At 47.3% G+C, this 19,494-nt stretch overlaps 7 protein-coding genes across 7 annotated transcripts; 4 read left to right on the forward strand and 3 right to left on the reverse strand.

The window, feature by feature from the left end:
• Positions 1 to 428: 428 nt before the first annotated feature.
• N7479_000257 (uncharacterized protein) lies at positions 429 to 896 on the forward strand (the record flags this gene model as incomplete). The annotated part of the gene is made up of 1 exon (XM_057247955.1): positions 429 to 896. The coding sequence occupies one exon, from the start codon at positions 429 to 431 to the stop codon at positions 894 to 896; it is 468 nt and encodes a 155-aa protein (XP_057112387.1).
• Positions 897 to 2,467: 1,571 nt separating this feature from the next.
• Positions 2,468 to 4,644, forward strand: N7479_000258 (uncharacterized protein; the record flags this gene model as incomplete). Its single annotated transcript, XM_057247956.1, has 4 exons — positions 2,468 to 3,216; positions 3,272 to 3,791; positions 3,844 to 3,987; positions 4,036 to 4,644. The coding sequence occupies 4 exons, from the start codon at positions 2,468 to 2,470 to the stop codon at positions 4,642 to 4,644; spliced, it is 2,022 nt and encodes a 673-aa protein (XP_057112388.1).
• A 298-nt stretch (positions 4,645 to 4,942) lies between these two features.
• On the reverse strand, positions 4,943 to 6,101 carry N7479_000259 (putative 26S proteasome-associated ubiquitin C-terminal hydrolase; the record flags this gene model as incomplete). The annotated part of the gene is made up of 3 exons (XM_057247957.1): positions 6,004 to 6,101; positions 5,860 to 5,954; positions 4,943 to 5,762 (listed from the first exon to the last, which is right to left on the reverse strand). The coding sequence occupies exons 1-3, from the start codon at positions 6,043 to 6,045 to the stop codon at positions 4,943 to 4,945; spliced, it is 957 nt and encodes a 318-aa protein (XP_057112389.1). The 5' UTR covers positions 6,046 to 6,101.
• A 489-nt stretch (positions 6,102 to 6,590) lies between these two features.
• N7479_000260 (uncharacterized protein) lies at positions 6,591 to 6,854 on the forward strand (the record flags this gene model as incomplete). Its single annotated transcript, XM_057247958.1, has 1 exon — positions 6,591 to 6,854. One exon carries the CDS (start codon positions 6,591 to 6,593, stop codon positions 6,852 to 6,854), a length of 264 nt encoding a protein of 87 aa, XP_057112390.1.
• A 1,176-nt stretch (positions 6,855 to 8,030) lies between these two features.
• Positions 8,031 to 10,001, reverse strand: N7479_000261 (putative C6 transcription factor RosA-like; the record flags this gene model as incomplete). The annotated part of the gene is made up of 4 exons (XM_057247959.1): positions 8,031 to 9,144; positions 9,202 to 9,429; positions 9,505 to 9,810; positions 9,892 to 10,001. 4 exons carry the CDS (start codon positions 9,999 to 10,001, stop codon positions 8,031 to 8,033), a joined length of 1,758 nt encoding a protein of 585 aa, XP_057112391.1.
• Positions 10,002 to 13,663: 3,662 nt separating this feature from the next.
• Positions 13,664 to 14,083, forward strand: N7479_000262 (CVNH domain-containing protein; the record flags this gene model as incomplete). The annotated part of the gene is made up of 2 exons (XM_057247960.1): positions 13,664 to 13,796; positions 13,887 to 14,083. The coding sequence occupies 2 exons, from the start codon at positions 13,664 to 13,666 to the stop codon at positions 14,081 to 14,083; spliced, it is 330 nt and encodes a 109-aa protein (XP_057112392.1).
• Positions 14,084 to 16,345: 2,262 nt separating this feature from the next.
• On the reverse strand, positions 16,346 to 19,339 carry N7479_000263 (putative importin beta-2 subunit; the record flags this gene model as incomplete). Its single annotated transcript, XM_057247961.1, has 3 exons — positions 16,346 to 16,447; positions 16,507 to 19,119; positions 19,238 to 19,339. 3 exons carry the CDS (start codon positions 19,337 to 19,339, stop codon positions 16,346 to 16,348), a joined length of 2,817 nt encoding a protein of 938 aa, XP_057112393.1.
• Positions 19,340 to 19,494: the final 155 nt, after the last annotated feature.

The raw sequence follows: 19,494 nt of genomic DNA on the forward strand, positions 1-19,494 counted from the left end.
ACTCCACGGCAACCGTGAAAAGCACTCCGTCAGGAGAGATCTATATTGTACTTTGTATGGGACGCCAAAATGTATGGTGCAATGTGAGATGATTGAAGGGTTGAAAAAGCTTGGTTCTAGATTATGGAGTCCGATACACCCATATCGTTCTCCGACCAGTACAAATGATAGATTCACTCAGTTCATTTTATTTTCTGCAAGATAAAATTGATTACAGAGTGTTTTGAACAAGACGAAGTAAGGAGTAGGCATGTTAGGTATCTCTGCCATTCTGGGATTAGCGTTATTATCAACCGTGACAGATATAAAAAGGGATGGTTACATACCTGTGTAGGTTTCCACCTCGAGTTCTTTTCTCCAGGAATTCCCGTGTTTGAACACATCGAAAATATAATACCTCTCACTGCAAACACCAAATCTATGGCTGCATGGCGTCCATAGGCAGTATTTCCGACATACGGAACGAGATCCTGGAAAATGACACCGCAAAACGAATTGTGATTAAAGTGAGAACTCAAAGGCTAGATTCTCAGAATTATCGCGTCTCAGCCCACGAATTTATCAGCGAGGTTTTTCCCGGCTGGGAAAACGACCCGCGGATTCTGCCTGTCGTGATTGATGTATGGGATGAACGTACCTTCATTGTCGTCGACATTAATCATCTTGATTACGACTTTAATACGGCTCACGAAGTCAAAAAGGTCTTCCCAGTGTATATACTCCGCCAAGGGAAAAAGCGTGGCTGGGCTCTTATAAAATGGCCTCGAGAGGATGAGCCCCTTAGCGCGAAACTCATGTATCTTCACAACGCCCATGGTTGGGACGCCAAAACACCTTTCCTAGAAGACCACCACTCACGTATCGTGCACGCCAATCCCCGCGATCTTCGTAAATGAAGGGCTACCAAGTTTTCTTACCTCACTGTTCTACTGGATTAACTGGAGACCAAATCTTGTTTTGTTGGTTATGTCCAATTTTAAAACATCATGTTAGTAATATAGCACGATAAAACAAGAACTTCCACAATTTGCCATAATCTATTCCTTTTCAATGTCCTCTACGCCTAATTGCTTTAATGTATATATGTAGGAGGCACATGTGCATCGAACATTGGAATTACATAAACCACAAGGTTCATAACTACTAATTTACTAAGCTTCCCCTCTCTGATGCGCATACATGTGCATACCTTCCTTTCATCCCACCTCCCAACTTCTTCTTCTTATCTAGTAATGCTCTGGTGCTTCTAACAGGAGTCTGCCAAAGATTCTGAAAATGGCAAACTTCCAGAATTCACATGTGATATATGGTACTAGTTAACATGCTCCACGAATGTTCCCAGGACTAGACCGGGAGCTGCGACCAAAGAAAAGCCCCCTTTGGCGCCATCTCATCTCCCACATGCAACAAATTGAAAGCCAGAAGCGCCATGTACCAATGTTGTTGACGCATATTACTTCTCAGGTGGCTTCCTAATCGGTGTTTCTTGCTGCAACTGGTCCCGATGGCTAGAGAGGCTATGGCCCCAAACCCCCATATGATGCCATTGACACCTTGAGAGATGCGAGCTACGGAGTACCTGTCCCTGACATTCCAACACCTTATATGATGGATCCTTTTTCAGGGGTCATCCCGACTGGAAGTGTTGCGGTAAGTAAAAAAATAGAACGACCAGGAAGGTTGTTGGCCCGATTAGCCAGGCACCCCGAAACAGCCATGCAGTCACCTGAGCGCGATAAGCTCCAAGTTTTTTTTCGCCACTTTTTTTTTTTTTATCATACATATTCCCCCACCAGAGCCCAGATCGCCCAGGACTTTCTTTTCAGTGTTCTTGGTGCTCGACTTACTCTGGAGCTTCATTTAGCATTGAACTTCCCCAGATTTTGTTCTGAATCTGCGGGTAAAACATTCCATATCTAAGGAACGTTTCCGTTCGCTTGACAAACCGTGGTTTATTGGATTTCGAGAGATCCAATTATTTCCCCCCACTTCCCCCTTTTATCTCGAAGAATCACTTCAAAGCAATTTTAAAGCTGGAAATAGCCCAAGAATTGCTTGCGCAGCTGGTCGCGTGCTCAGAGATAAGCCCTAGAGCCTCCGTGTCTTAGCTTACCCGTGGATCACATTACCATTATCTTCAAAGGTAGGCGTCTTCTCCTTTCCATTGTGCGACTCTTGTGTAGTTAGGGAATCTACTGTATTGTGTGTTCTTATAAGTACACGTCGACCCCTTTCTTGTAATTCCGGAGGCGACTCGAATCTCGCCTCACCCCACTCGAATCATTCGTCTTAAGCGCCGCGGTACTAATTCCCAAACAGATTCATCTACGGCAACAGACTTGGATATCAGCTCTTTGATTTACGGCCTTACGCACAGGTAGAACTGTTAGGTTCCCTGTCAGACGGAACACGTTTGAAATAGTATCGTCACGTGTCCTTTAAGCCCATTGCGCAACCATCATCTGCTATGCCTTCGCTGGACGACCACGCGTGTTGCAAACACCGCGAGGGCCAGGAGCAACCTACCATATCCGAGGAAGATCCCCAGCAGGGTCTACTCCACCAAGTATACGAATGGCTTCACCATGAGAAAGTCAGACGACAGAATCGTAAAGCACGGAAAGCCGAATCACCCTCCCATGCAACAAACGAAAATGAGCCAGCTGCCGAAAATGATACCTTAGAAAGACCCCGCTCGAACACCTCGGAGAACAGCTTTTCCCTGGATCAACTGGAAAAGATTCTCCTCCAATATGCGACTACCCGGCCCAGCACTGCAGCGGGTTCGCCCCAAAAACAACCTGTCAAAAAGCAATCTCGACATCGTCTCAAAGGTCTACGGAGAGGCTCGGCATCTGAGTCTGAACTCACAGATGTCGACGGGGCCCCGCCAAGCGTGGAAGCTGTTCTTGACAATACAAAGACACTTGCCTACACCGGCGGCGCTGCAGTAGAAGAAGTCGCCGACTCCAGTGCGAGTGTGAAGCAAGCTAAGGATGCAGAAGCTTGGGTGATTTTCAAGACCGAGATCGTGCGTCTTGTGCATACTCTGCAGCTTAAGGGCTGGCGCAGGGTTCCCGCGGATCTGGCACCAGAAATTGAAGTGGTTAGACTCAGCGGTGCTCTCACAAACGCCGTGTATGTAGTTGCACCACCGAAACATCTACCTCCTCCGAAGACCGATAGCAACAGTCTGTCTTCAAGGAAACGCCCACCGTAAGCAACAAATCGCCTTTCCTTCCTTTGAAGACACAGCTAATTGGATTTACAGGAAACTTCTCTTGCGTATCTACGGTCCTCAAGTCGACCATTTAATTGACCGAGAGAATGAGCTGCAAATTCTTCGTCGCCTCGGAAGGAAGAATATTGGTCCACGCATTCTGGGAACTTTCCAGAATGGCCGGTTCGAAGAATACTTTGAGGCTCGTCCACTCACTCCCAAGGAGCTGCGAATGCCCGAAACGGCGAAGCAGGTTGCCAAGCGGATGAGAGAATTGCATGATGGCGTTGAACTCCTTGAAGAAGAACGCGAAGGCGGACCTATGATCTTCAAGAACTGGGATAAGTGGGTGGATCGCTGCGAGCAAGTGACGACCTGGCTGGATAAAGAACTTGAATCCCCCCAAAACGAGGCCAAAGCTGCATTGGAACCATGGCGTCGCCGCGGTTATGTCTGCGGCGTAACATGGGACGTGTTCCGCAAAGCCGTGGATAGGTACCGGCAGTGGCTGGTTGCCAGTTCTGGTGGAACCGACGAGATCAAACGACAGCTAGTCTTTGCGCACAATGATGTAAGCTTTCCATCTGCTTCTTTGGATATGCTATTAACATGTTTTCTTGTAGACCCAATATGGCAATCTACTTCGCATGGAGCCAGCCACAGAGTCACCACTGCTTTTACCCGCAAATGAACATAAACAGCTAATCGTCATCGACTTCGAGTACTCTTCTGCCAATACACGTGGACTCGAGTTCGCCAACCACTTTGTGAGTCCTACTAATCTAACCAATCCAAATCAATGCTAACTGCAACAGACCGAGTGGTGCTACAACTACCACGACGAAGAGCGCTCATGGGCTTGCAACAACCGCACATACCCAACACCAGAGCAGCAGTACTATTTCGTGTCAACATACCTTACCCACCGGCCTTTCAGCTCCGGCGGACCTATTTCACCTCTAGCCTCGCCAACCATCCGCGCTCGCAGTGCTGCTGTGATTGCACCATTGGACTTGGACGACGTGTCAGATAGACCCAGCTCTCGGCTTTCGCAGACTGATCAGTCCAAGGAGACTGAACTTGACACAGAGGTGCGATTCCTCATACATCAGACCCGCATGTGGCGGGCAATGAACTCCGCGCAGTGGGTAGCTTGGGGTATCGTGCAGGCCAAGGTGCCTGGCATGGAAGAAGGCATTGCGGAGATGCTTGCTGCTCGCAACGGCGATGGCGATGACACTAAGACGCCGCCTGCGGAAGCGGACGTCGACGAAGAAGATGACGGGGACTTTGACTACCTCGCTTACGCGCAGGATCGAGTCATGTTCTTCTGGGGTGATCTGTTGTCACTGAATCTGATCAAACCGGAGGAACTGCCGGCGCCTCTATTGGAGCACGTCAAGTCGCGACTTGTGGCATATTAAGTGGAGGAGAATTGGAGGAGCATTAACGACCATCTTCACGGAGACTTGTTCATACACATTATCATGATTTACAATGTGGACGCTAGTACAGTACATAGCACTGCGTCAAATCGGTGATTTATCACACCTACATGTATCTACTACACTAGCGTTGGGGTTTCAACATCATCATCGAATACCATATCCTGTCTTATTTCATTTTCATTTGATCATCCCAACCATCTCACAAAGGGTATCTGAAATGCCATTGTAGAAAAATCAGAAGTAGAAAAAAAGATCCCATCAACGCCCAACCCTCTTACCTCCGCATCTCAAGCTTCTTCCTCGTCTCCCTCTTCGCACCCTCAACCCACTCCCCATAAGCCTTGCCCTGAGGATCCTTCTCCTTAAACCCAACAACGCCCTTCAAGACCTCCCCAATAAACCCAACGAAATTCCACCGTCTCAGCGTATTCTCCCACTGCCACGCAGCCCTCTTCCTCTCCTCCCTCTCAAGCGTCTCCACATCCCCAATCTCCCTCGCCCTCCCACGCGGATCCCTAACAACAGCCATGAGATTGAAATGCGTTTCCTCAGGCGGGTATCTCGCAATGCGCCTCTGCAGAACCTCAATAACCCTCTCAGGGAACTCCTCCGTCTCACAAGCCCCATGGCTAATAGGATGCGGCTGCAAACCATCGAGCTCATACAGCGTCCCGTTCACAGGGGTATACGCAATGAAATGGTAAACGTCTGCTCCCTTCTCGTCATCCTGAGGTCGTGCCGTCTCATCGGCGAACGGACTCGCGCGCGCAAAGCTGTTATGTGCGCTTCGGATTGCTGCTGAGTTCGAGAGCGCTTCGCCGCGCAGCTCGGGCGGGAAACCTGTTGTGAAGTCTTTGAAGGAGCGGAGCTCGTCGCCGAGCTCGATTGCTGGCGTTGGCGCGGGGGGGTTGTCGTGGTTCAGGATTACGGAGAGGATGGCTTGTGTGCCGCAGGCGTTTTGGATGGTCTGGGCGGCGAAGAAGAGGTTGTTGTCTGTTGCTGTTGGGTCGTAGGTTCCGTCTAGCGGGGCTTCGGTGCGGGAGCTGGTTGTTTCGCGCGTCCATTTGAAGAGGAAGATTACGCCGTAGACGGTGCTGTTTTGGGGTTAGTTTTGGTTGGATATGTTTTTTGAGGTTTTGGATGGGATGGGATGTGGTGGAATTGCGGGCGTTGGGAGGAATTGCTGCTTACCCTAGTGACCGTATTGTGTCTGCATCTAGAGAGATGAGCTCTTCGAATTGGGTGTCTTTTACTCCGAGTGTCTCGATCAGAGAGGTGAAGAGACCCTAGCTTGTGTTAGTATGCTGCTTGGATAGATTATGAGGGTGACGGTACCTCATCTGACTCGATAGTGCTCCAGCCACCTACATCAGCCATTTTGACTGTCTGTGATGGATGCTGAGGGCGATTGTATGGAAGATGTTGTGTTGTCGATTGCTTTCTTCCCCAAACGGGGAATGCGGTTATGTCATTGTCACGTGAAATTTGACTGTGATAGCCTCAAGTCACGTGCGTATCCACTATAAAGTATATAGAGACGGTCCCTCATTGATTTTCTAGAAGATTGAAGACGGCACGCAAGAAGCAATTATAAAGCGGTGGCCATATTGAAGATTAGGTGGGAAGTGAAGTTCTATGAGTCTTAAGTTCCAACTTAGAGTGAAGATGCACCCTGGATGTGGAAGGTTGGAAAAAGTAGTATACAGCACAGCAGTCGTGGATATCAAGAGGAGGGATTAGTTATACTTGTTCCCAAATGTCCAAAAGGGAATGTCACTCAATAACAATTAGATAGACAGAATATCTTCAACAGGGGAAATAAAAAGTCGAACCATCAAACCTGCTCTCACAGGGCGTTGATGAACAGAAAGGCAACGAAATGAACAACCGGACATCCCCGATTCAAACCAAAAAAAAAAACAATGACAAGTCAACCCGTCACTAGATGTATCAAAAACTTCAATTCGGACTACACACAGACCCAAGTGGCATTGACCATCTGCGAGCGCAATGACCAAGAGCAAGAGTGCCATCGAAGACGCGAAGATAATCGCATTCATCTCCACGTCCAACATCACTACGACCCACAAAATAAAGCACAAGAGACAAGAGCCCCAAAATGGGGTATGCAATTCGCAGAAGAAAAGATAAATATAGGCAACACGAGAGGTGGGGACGATCGTTAATCCAATTTCCGCGGAGCGAAGATCCATAATATTAATATGGATACGATAATAACACTTAACAACCCAGAACTGAATGAAAAATAGTAAAAACAACCAACCCATTTATAAAATAAACAACACTCGCATACAGTGTGCAGGCCTGCAAAAAGACGATGTCATACATACTACCGTTGGCGTAACAGACGCATGAAGAACACGGATTACCATATGCAAGAGTCAACCTCCCAGTAATCACCATAGCCCCAAAGCCACTTTGAAACCTCCTTCCCCTCAATATACAAACCCAGCAAACCCCAATCGGTGCTAGCTCGGGGGCTTGATGCCCCATTTGGAATGATCGAAGCCAAGCAGGCAGCCGAATACGAGGCTTGGAGAAATATGGCGGCGGGGGTACCAATCAGAAGGATGGATCTGTAGTCTAAATTCCTTTAATGTGTTCCGTGCTTTTGGCTTCCTCTATTCTTGGGATAGGGGTCTGGTGGTTACCGGTGGCTGCTTTAGGTGCTTCCGTGGTGCCTGTCGATCGGTGTGAGGCGCAGGTTCAGGTGCAGATGCAAGGGGGTTCTTTGAGGAGAATGAGAGGGATGTTACTGAGGTAATGGACTCTTGTTCATTGAAGTTTCAGATCTGTTTCTGATATGATGCCGAGGTTATTCTAAGGCTATAGTTCTGAATAGATGAAGAATTACTCAACGCATATACAAACACTCCAGGTCAATTAACAGATGATTTGATAAAATCAGGGTATATGTATCAATATCAAAATATCAGTTCGAATGCATTCCCTCCTGCAACTGCAACCGAGTACAAGTCCAAACCGAGCATTAAATTTGGACACAATATCACACCCCAACGCTCATGCTCAACAAAAACAAGGTTCCGAATATATAAAAGAAAGAGTCGAGTAGGTTAAAGCCGAAAGACTCGCGTGTCATGATCAAAAAAGCACATGTTCTCCGGATCCGATTACCGCAGAACATAACTCCGTTGCCGCCATATTTTCCAAAAAAATGAGAGAGATTATATCTTCCAATTCCCTCCTGGTACCCAATAGCCAGAGCCAGACTGACCAACCCCTGTTCAGGGCGGTTGTCCGAGATTTCCCATGTTTTTGTTAATTTTTGTTTCTTTTCTGGTGTAGATAGATTTCATCTTATAAACAACGCATCCTGACAATCATGTCCAGAGTGAAGCGGGAGCAGCTAAGCCCGGTATTTCAAAGGGATGTGTCTGCGGATATATCTCCATATTAAGACCGAGTGTGCCATCCGTGCGCGGCAGACTGGCACACAGTACATCGCTGCCATATGGCGGGGTATAAGATGTTGAATTGGAAAGAGAAGCATGATGGGAATGGCCATGGCTATGGCCACCTAGATCTGAGAGGCCGAGGTGTGCATCGTGGTTATCGAGGAGCTGTGGAGAGGGCGGGTATAAGGAATGTGATGGTGTGGCGGAAACATATCCGTCTTGGATGGGGAAAGCAGAGTTTGCGATTGTGACAGCAGGAGGGGAATGCAGAGGCGGGGTATAAGCGGCATAAGAAGGCGAAGCGGAAGCAGGCGAGGAAGAAGCCACGAGCGGGTATTCGTGCACAGCGTGGTGGAAAGGACTGGGTGGACCGGGGGAGTAGTGGTCGACTGAGGAGCGGGGGGACCAAGGGAGCGGAAGACGGCTGCGGTAGCGGGCGACGATGTTGCGTGGCAGGTCCATGAGTTCCAGGGGTGAACGGATATCTGTGTTGAAGGGGTCTGCGGCGCTGTGGGTCGCTATCATGCGGTACATCTCTTCGATGGGAGTTATGGATAGGGCACCTAGGTATGCGCCGCCTAACTCTGGGAAGAAGCGGTCGAGGGAGATGCCGACTGCGAAGAATTGTGCTAGAATTGGGAGGGCGCTGATATCTGATTCGCTGCTTCGGAGCATGGCGGGTGGAAGCCAGAAGAGCCAGCGGCGGAGGGTTTGGATGCTTTCGAATGATTGCTCTGGAGTTTGATTGGGGAAGTCATCGTGGAATTTCTGGGTGAATTCAATGAGTTCGCCTAGGCGTTGGGAGTGCTCGAGGTTGTGGGAAACGCGTTTCTGTGTCATTCGTAGGGCTTGGATGGTTTGGTCCAGATGTAGCATGTCTTCGTCGAGGGGTTGGTAGACACCAGCCATTGAAAGATCTGCCGTGCTCAGTGCTCGTTGGTTTTCTATAAACTGTGCAAGTTCTGACTCTTGCTTCCAATATGGATGCATGGATTCTAAGACGCTGGAGATGCCTCCTTGTAAAGAGACCCAACTTTGACTGGTGCCGGTGTTAGTTGAGAGAATTTCCCAAGGAGCTGATTTCTATAACACTTACTTCTCTGTTGCCTGCCATGAAAGAAGAACCGAAGCTGCCAGAATGGCATCACAGTTTTCCTTCGAGAAGGACCCTAGAGCAGTCTGCAGTCCCTGGAGAGCCGTGACCTTATGACGGAAAGCCAGCTGCCTAGTCTCCTGGTCCCGTGTAATAAAGGCGATATGAAACGCGGAAAAGCTCAAGATAGAGCTCATAACGAAATCGCTGCCCAGCGCAATAGCCAGGAAACTATAGAAATGTCACACCCATCAGTAAAGAGTTCCTAGACCTCCAAACCCTAGCAAAAATGTAGATAATACTCACTTTGGCATCTTCTGCGCCCACACGGTGCAGCCACTCAACCCTCTGCGATGCAAATCAATAGAAAGCCCAATGATATGGTGAATCAAGCGTAAATCAGTGCGCGACAAGCCAGACCATCCGGACCGCGGACACTGCAAGAGCTCCGGATATGGAGGCACGCCCGTGCGATGCCAATTGTCTATTTCCATTTCGATCTCTGGCGAGATGAGGAGGTCCGGCCCGCGGCGGGGCGCGGGAGGACTCCCACGTTGAGAAGCAGCCGCATCTTGGTAGTCACAGCGGCAGTTGTGTTTTGTGCAATTGCGACTGAATGGAATTAGTATGTGTCTATAGTGGAGTATACGGGGAGTAGGCTGCGGTAATGCTGGAATGTATTTCAGAACATACCATTGCGGGAAGGTCTCATCGCATCGAATGTGTCTTCTCTTGCATGTTTTGCAGCCGTTACGGGATTTGGTGTGGCTCTTGCGTGGTGGACCGCCGCCTGGACCGACCATTTTGGCGAGGAAATTGGGACTGGAGTCAAGGACTCCACAGATGGTTTGTAGTAAAAGAGTTGGGCACGTATGCCCTGTAGTTATAAACACTCCCAAGTCCAAAAATAGCTTTGGGGGCCGTTGAGGTTCGAAGAATATGTTGAATTAAGCACGTGGAGAATACGAGAGAAGATCTTAAGAGAAGAGAGAGGGGGAAGGGGGAAATACTATAAACAATAGAGAGTCAGGCGTAAGATATCTGACTTATTTAAATTCTCTCTTTTTCGTTTTTTATTTTTTTTCCCAGTGACGATCGAGATTTTGAGCCTCTGGGTACAGGGGGGTAAGCCAAGAAAATTAATTAAATAAAATAAAATACATATAAGTGAAAATAACAAAAAGTAAATGAAAATGAGTGAAAATAAGTGAAAATAAAACACAATTAAAACACGAAACAAAACAAAAAAAAAACAAAATACGGTCTAATCTAGCACTTACTTTCAGGCATCGGGGACCACATGGAGAAGCTTATATAGCTGCCTTCATAGGTTAGGCCATCCACTACGCATGTGAGCCCATCTTTTTTTTATAGTAGTCTACATTGTATATTATATGTTGTATATTATATATTACACTGTGGAGATGACTTTTTTTCTTCTTCACGTTGGCTTTTGCAGTTTCTGGTGAGAACCATCTAGCCCTAAATGTCCTATGGTTCCAATTTGATATACATATATAGGCACTATATATGCCCATATATAGTCGCCTATTAATTCCAAGGCTATAAGATATGCTTACCACCAAATCAAAAAGGATTGAAAGCTGATTCGTATGTGTATTCATCATTCATTTTGCTTTTTTTTTCCTTTGCCTGAATCTCATCCCGCGTTCCAGGAAACATAGTTCTAGCCAAGCGTATGTATGCAGGGGCCTGTGGGCAGACCCCAGACTTCAAAAAATGATAAAAAAATATGTTGTATAGAAGGGACAATATAGTCACCGATCGACCCTTTCGCCTCGCAAGGCTTTCGATCTGAAGGACCCTGGATTGTGGGGTTGGCAAAGACCGTTAACCCCGTTAGGAAAGGAGAAAAAGAGCCAGTTCTTGCGCTATTGTAGACGCCATCTCTAGAGTGGCTCTTCTCTTTTTTCTCGCTAAAAGGTTCAAGCTTAGCCTGACAGGCGGAAGTCGGCCGTTTCTACCCGCCATGTGAGTCAGATGGGATATTAAACGCTGAACTCGGTAATCGCAACCGAATGTAGAAGGCCGTAAAAAAAACCAGTATAGGATTTTAAGAGTAGAAATCAAAAAATAATATTACACCACATGGAACCTGGGGATTTGAAGGCAACGCGTGAACGTTTAGTCCGCAACCAGGGTGTAAGACCAATCTCTCGGGATCACCGCATCCACATCTCAATTTCCCTCTTTTTTTTTCTTTTGTGCATCCCTTATCCTGACACCCTACACTAACCGATTACGCATCTTTGGCCCCCAGGTCGGAACCCTATCTTCTACTCCGATGAAGTTACCACTGGACTGGAACGTAGGGGAAATCCATAGTAAGCCTGAAAGTATACAGGGTAAGCCCAAAGTGGGAAATGAAACCCCTGATGGTCTAGAGTCTTACAAGGATCAGAAAGAGCTGTAAGATCAGTTCCAACACCTAATCATCCAAAAAAAGCCTAGAAAGCCCTGGGCTTGGGGCTTCTCCTACAGGGATCCAGGGGTTCAACATAAAACAGTAAGAATGTTCAAAGGTAAAAGGTAAAAGATAAAAGGGTTTGAATATCATCATGCACTTTGGCCCAAACGAGGGGATTTCTAAGGCCAAGTCAGCAATACCTACAAATCGACAAGTCCCCTGAAACCATGTAATATGCAGATTTATGTGACACCCGATTTTAGGCCACGTTTTCTGGGGATCAGACGTGGAAGACGTCTAAAGTCGGTGTGTGCCACCTTTTGATCTGGACGGGAATCCTTCTGTATTGACGCACTGCAGTGACGATTATGCCACACGTGGCACCATATACATCACAGACCGAGATGATTAGATCATCTATGTTTGACATGTTTGATGTTAAGCCGAATACGCTGCCTTCCTTTCAAGGCTATTAAGGCTGTTCAACTAGTCAAGTTAAAGCTACTTCTTCTAAATAACCCATAGAAGGTACGGAGTATACAATGCGGGTCCGGAAATATTCGGGCGAAGCTATTTTCTCCAGAAGGAACTGAAGGAACACAAAATCCATGTCCAATCAGCTGTGATAAGTCTCGCTTGTCGAGACATCAGGCCCAACATGGGAAAGGTTGGGGGCCAAAAGTAAGTGGATTTTGACTTCTCAGCTTTATTTTATTTTTTATTTTTTTCCGGTCTAACCTTTTTTTACGTCAGAATTTCACCGGAATTGACGGGAAGCTATTTCAATTTATATGTACACTTTGCTATATGATATATATCTCCGGACCCTTTAGTTTAGATTGGGATGACTTCATCTATAACCCCGTGATCTTGAAACTGTCAGCCCATAAGCAGATAATTCAAAAAAAAAAAAAGAAAAAAATAAGAATCATGGAGTTCCCCAGTCCGAACCTTGGAAATCAGAAACACAGCCCGTGGCATTGCACGCTAACCAACTCTAATCTGCCAAGACTTGGGCTATCCTAGACTTGTGGGGACTTCGGATTTTCTTTCTTATTGTAGATCATATAGATATATGAACTACTATGTATGCTATGTATACTATGTATACTATGTATCCTATACTATACTGGCCTAATAGTTATTAGATTCAAATATCACAAAGTGTTAGGATACACACTATACAAAATACAAACATACTTGCATATGTACATGTCTGCACAATCTAACAGGCTTCGGACATGTAAAGCCCAGTTCTTAAAGAGGCATGCAAGCTCGAAGTTTAACCTCAAGATTTGGAAAGTCTATTCTTTAGGAAGAAATAGCCAGAGAGACGGGATCTTTTGATCCTCCATACCTCCATACTTACATGTACATATAGTATATAGGCAAGTACCTATCCCTGGAGGTACGTATAACATCCCTTCCTAAATAGAGTCCTTAGCGTCAACTCTGTTCCCCAAGCCACCGCCATCTCATCTTTGTACTTTTATTGCCCGAGACTAATGCCCGACACTTGATACGTGTACGTGTCTAAGGCACCTATGAGATCATCATGACTTTCCTCGCAAAATATCTCTATTAACTCTCCTATAGACGTGATAGCAATCTACCAGATAATCTTACATTTCTCCGCGGTACATAGGTACCTAAGTGTATGCTGTAGTTATATAATCCAAAATACCTATATCAGGTGTCATCATGAGAAAACCATGATGACAGAGCCACCCCGAAAATGGCCTACACATCTACACCATATCGATGTCATTAGAGGCAACAAATCAGGGACATTCGTCCATATCATGAGCTTCATTTTCACTTTCTCCTTCTCTCTTTCTTATAATGTGCAGCACTGTGCAACCTGACCGTTCTCGCGTGCCGGGACAATATCCAACAGATACCAGATAACCGACAACAGACAACTTGCATATATCACATCGATCCTTTCAAACTTTCTCATTGGTTGATTCATACCTCTCAGGGTTGAACAAGAAGTGCCCGTGATCCACGCCTGATATCACCCCAAAACACGCCAAGATGGGCTTCCACAAATCATCCATGGGCATCAAGCTCAAGGATAAGCACCTCCTCACTGCTTACTGCCAGCGACCTTCTGGAGAAGCTACATATTCAGAGCTCGATCTGGATGACTTCCTTGGGGCAAGAAAGGGTAAGGACACTCTCTAAATGCTCTGTTGATCAAGATCAAACCCCATATCTTGTTTTATATCGGATCAAGAATCTAATCATGATAATCTAGGACAACTCGCCTGGGGTGAGCGGGGCTTCTCGAAGAGCTCACGTAAGGTTGAATTCAAACTTGAAGGCCCCAACGAGGACCCCGTGCTGCACGCGCAACTCGATGATGGCGAAGGAAACGTAAACGATAGCAAGGTGAACCTAGGATCTTGCATCAAAAATGAGGATGGTCAGCTGAGTTTCATGGAATGTTTCTAGTGGAGGATCGGTGTTTTCCTGTTTCATACATCTCAAAATTGTGATTTAGAGAAGGAAATAACATTGAACACCATTGGATTTGATAATTAGTTTTTCTATGATCTGCTTACAAGTACTCCGTACTCCATCCCAGCCATCCCAGCCATCCCAATATCCACCATGCAGGCATCGGTTTCAGATTTGAAGTCTAAGGCAAGACGCCCAACCTAGACTGTACCACAAAAGACAATGATAACACAGTCACCGAGAACAACATTACGGCTGAGGCTGAGAACATCACCCCATTCCAAGACCCCTGAGAGCAGAGCACTATATAAGTTACGAAGTATAACGGGGGGGGAAAAAGTAAGCCTGATTCGTGAGATATCGCCTGTTTAAGCCCAAAAGCATCAAATTCACACCCGGGAAGGCGGGAATTCCCACCAAAAGAGCCAAGAACAACCCAGACCAACCCAGACCTATATGAATTGCCCCGAATCCTCCAATCCTCCCAGTCCACAATAGCCCTAATCATCCCATATCTGCAAAAGTCGCAAAAGGCATAGTCCGGGGCCGTGGAAAGTAAAGGCCGAAAAAACCGACCATAACCCGGAAACGCCTCAACGCACTACACCAACACCAAGATCCAGGCCGCCGGTACGCTACCCCCTAGGTACATTGTACCCTGCATCAACGTCTGTCATCGACACATGGCTTTTTAATCACGAGAGATAGGGTGGGGTTGTTGGTAGGGTATAGGATAGGGCATGGCATATTGCGGGCGCCCGGGTTCGTGAAAAAGAGTAGTTAAGGGAAAGGCTCGCGTCTTGGTATTTCGGGCGGTTTTTGTCTGAGCGGCCAATCGGTGGGGGGACGGCGTTGGTTAGGGGCTTTCGGTACCGAGGAGTTAATTATAACGCGTTTAGGCGAGAGTCGGGGGATTTGTATATATTACTTCTTTTTCCTATTTCCCTTTTTTTTACCCCGGTTATCTTAGAAGGGTATTTGGGTGTGGGGGGGTTCATTAGGGCTATGCGGTTTGTTGTTATATGTACATAGTAAAGAAGTCATGGTTAGTTTGATTTAGCGATGTATGTGATATGTACTCCGTATGCATACTCCTATATGTAGGTTATGAAAGGCAGGTGACTATGAAGTACTAGCCATGCATAATGTTTGCACAGTCCAAAAATAAACCTGCAGCTGTTCGGAGATTGCTAGGGCCCTGCTGATCTTAATCTTCCCTTGCTTTTTCTCCGCCCATTGGTTTACGGCCGAAGCTTTAGCGAGTCGATCTTGGTATGATCTTGGTATGAGTTCCCGGGGGGTTAGAGCTTGGATAATTTGTGTCAGGCACGGATGTGAGCGAGATATGTGAACGAAATAGATGTGAGATGCACTGACACTGACACGCGGCCTATTTGCCTAGCTTTGCTTTTTTTTAAGAGACAGATAGACAGGAGTGACAAGGTGGAAAATTATGCTCCATAAAAGCAAAGCTGGTTGTATTAAGCCGGAAGTAGCAATGTTTGGTCTATCTATACTGGACCAACGGATATGGCGGACAAAGACACTAGAACAGCCCGGATAAACCCCAATAATACCTGCTATTAATTAGATTGATTACTTTGCTAAAAGGTATTTGGCCCGGGGGAAGTAGGAAAATATCGATATTTAGTATGTATCTTCATACTAAGCCAAAACTAGCAACCTACCACACCGAATGTCCAAAAGGGAATGCTAGGATACCTAGCTGTGTTGAAACACAGCACGCATACGGAGTACACTCTACATACACTCCATGCTTTCAGAAATGTTCGAGATCTTCATTAAATGGAGATCTATCTATCTAGGTATCTATCTAAAGGGGGGTATGAATATGCCACGTAAAAAAAACCCCCAAAACCAGCGCTGAGAAGCCAAAAAAAAAAACCTATGAGCCAACCCTGACTTGATGATAACTATGCACAATGAAATGCAAAATGAGAATCAAGAATAAAGTCAACGAAATAGAAATCATAAAGGGTCATGCGTGCCCATGTTGCAATCATGAGATGTAACGTAAAAAAACAGCTAAATCGCAGATGCTCCTTCCCATGATTTTACTCCCTCTTTCTCCCTCCTCTTTCTATTAACGTGAAATTCCGGCCGCTGACCCCCTATGTACTGAACCCCCTCCCATGGGCCTCCCTCCCCTTCAACCTTAGCCCCGCCCGATTTGAGACAGGAGTGAATGTCAAGTGACGCCCCGGTAAAAGGCCTAAGCAGAGCCAATTTCTCTACTTAGACCTGATACACGGTGCGCAATGTCTGGGCCACGGCCGGGGGTAGCTGGCCGAGGAAGTTGCTGAAGTTAGGGATCAAGGTCTTGTATCCCTGGAGGACCTATATTTATACATATTGATTAGTAGGGTATTACTAAACACCAAGGGAAAATGTCTTACCTGTTGGAAGGATGCTTGGATATCCCGGTACTCTTCCTGTGCCAGCGAGCGGGCAGGGAACGAGGCAATTGCCTGGAAGTAGTCGAGCAGACACGACTCCATGGCCTGCGGGTTCTTCATCACCACCTGGTTGAATCCGAGGAAGGCGGAAGCCTTTTCACGCGTGAAATCAATCTTGTCCATTGACTTCAGGAAAGGTCCAGAACACTCGCTCAAATGGGGCGCAATCTGGTCTGCGCAGCAGAATCCCAATCGTCCTAATGCCATCGCGGCGTTTTCGTTCACCGAATCGATGATTTCCTCGTTAGTGATAATTGTAAAGAGCCCTTGGTATAGTTGCTCGGCATAGGGCGAAAGCGCAGCATTCTCGTGGACGGCAATCTCACCGCACGACCAACAGGCGTTGTTCAAAACACTGAAGCCCGTGTGACGATCGTCATCGCGAATCAGGTCCAAATCAAGCTGCTTAATCAAAACTGGGAGAAGAGTGGGAAGGAAAGGCTCCAAGTGGGGGAAAATGCTGATGGCGCAGTCTCCCAGAAGAGCGTACGTTGACTGACGGACTTCATAATTTTCATCCTCCATACAGTAACGGAGGAGCTCGAAGAAAGATGGCTGTGAATTGCCCACGAGCTCGCCGCTCTTTTGTGGGTCGATGGCCTGAATAATTGCACTAAGAAGATCAATGCTAGTAACAAGGAAGTCCTTGTCCGGCTCATCGGCCGCGGGGTGTGTCGGTTGAATAGAAGCCTGCAAGTTTCCGTAGATGATCTTCATGCAGCGACCGAAGAGAGGTGGCGCGAATTGGGCAAATGCATCGCCGTAAGCTGCAGAGATGTATCCGAGGCACTCAAGCAACGGGAACAGCTCTCGGGAATCATCAGAAATGTAGTTATAGCGACCGATGAGGGCAGGCATCAAGATCTCGATTAGATGCGGCCTCGCTAGCTCGCTCATAACACATTCAGCAAGCGTTTGCACGCAGTCATAAAGGATGTACATGTTTCGGTCTTTGTACTTATTGAAGCACGCCACAAACTGGCGCAAAATAGGCTCACAGTAGGGGGCCAGGTTATCCTCTGACTTCTCTTCCAGGCTAGCGAACGCTGATGCGGCAGCTTCTTGCACCTTCTTGTTATTGTCCAACATACGATGAAGTATGCCTTCCATCATGGGCTCAAAGAATTGGGCTTTCTGAGCTGGGTCGCGGAGGTGGGCCGCCCAACCAGAGTAACGGGCCAAGCACCAGCAAGTGATTTGTCGCACAACAGGCTGTTCATCGTTGAGGAGTGAAATCAGGTAAGGGACCAATTCTGGGAGATGGGGAGTGATGGCATCCATACAGCCATCCGCCACTGCACCTAGCGTAAGGACAGCGGCTTCTCGGTTCGGCCACTGCTCATGGCGCAGAGTTTCCATCAAATACGGCAGAAGGATTTCAAAAACAGGACGGTGGTAAACTGTGGAGAAGACATCGAGCGCAGCAGCAGAGCACTTACGCAGAGTCCAGTTACCCGAAGGGTCATCTCCGAATTCCGAGTCCTCAATTTCACCTTCGCTTAAGTCATCCTCATCCTCTAGCTGTTGCTCGAGAGCACGGGAGGCTTCCGTTTGTTCACCCGGCTTGGGCGCATTTAGACGGTCACCCTTCGATTTGGCAAACTGTGGCTTGAGATCCTCAGCGCGGTCCTCGGCGTCGGCATCATCTTGCTCGTCCATCAGTCGAGCCACTTCATCCTCATCGTAAATCATGTTTTGCAGAAGGACCGGGATGATTTTGTGCATGTATGGAGCCAATTCGGCCTGCAATTGCTCTTGCTCTCCAGCGCCAATCCAAAACTCGGCAGCGTCAAGTGCAAGCTCCGGGTCGTCCTGGGATTGCTGCTGCATGATGATATAGTTGACCAATCCTTCCATGTGCGGGGCCAATTTTTCTGGTGCAGTCTCCACAAGTTGAGAGAACGACTGACACACCATTTGTCGGACTCTGGTGTTTTCATCACCGGCAATTCTGAACAATTGCGAAAGAAATTGGTCGAGCGAAGTCATCAATGCCTGGGGTTTGAATGGCAAGAAAACGTGGATCGCATTGAGAGAAGCGGTCCTAATGTGAGGATTTTCAATTGTAATAAATTGCAGCAAGCTGGGGATGATGACATCGAGAGGGCGTTGGCCGTTGTAGTCACGATCTAGGACCTTGCGATTATCCTCACAGACCTTGTACAATGCATCCATTGCAGCTTGTCTGGCCGACATGGGTACATCCCCAGTGGCATTAGCGACAGTAGTCAATAGCTCATTGACAATCTCAGGCCAGGACAAGAGGCCTCCGTGAAGCACCATTGCGGTGATAATGTTACCGGCTGCTCTTGAGACATTGCGGTCGGCGTCGCGTAGTGTAACCAGAGCCGCGGACTTGATGAAGGCCAAGCTTTCAGGGGAGATCGTGCTGTAAGCAAGAGAAATCTTCGTCTTGACATTCACGGCGGCGGCAAATCGAACAGTTGGGTATTCATTCTCGTTAATCGCCGCCAGGGGGGCAGCTTGCGGACTGGAAAAGATGTAGGTGATGTAATTGATGTAATCAGGGGAAGAAGTCGCTTGTGCGAGCATCTATGAATTTTAAAAAAAAGCCAAGGTTAGTTTCCATCTTGAGGTAGTGTATGTTCGGCGACCACAGTTGAGAGGAAGCTCAATAGGGCAAGAAAAAAAAAAGAGGGAAAGGCATTACCTGCTCAGCCTCTGCTCGGGCTGCAAGGTTAGTTCCATTGAGCGAATCGCGAAGGTAGCGAGCCAACTGCCTCAATGGCTCTTGCTGAGGTTGCCAATTCATCTTGTCCTGGTGAAGAGACTCGATGCGACAGAGGTAAGTCGAAAGTGCGAGTAGCACAGGAGCCCCGCCGAGAATGTGGGAACGGGCCCCCTTCGTTTCCCCAGATCAAGGAAGGCCGAAATCTCCGATCCGCTAAGGCAGATCCAGAAATGAGA

Source organism: Penicillium vulpinum, assembly GCF_028829585.1.
Source record: "Penicillium vulpinum strain IBT 29486 chromosome Unknown utg000001l_segment0_segment0, whole genome shotgun sequence".
Lineage (NCBI taxonomy): Eukaryota > Fungi > Ascomycota > Eurotiomycetes > Eurotiales > Aspergillaceae > Penicillium > Penicillium vulpinum.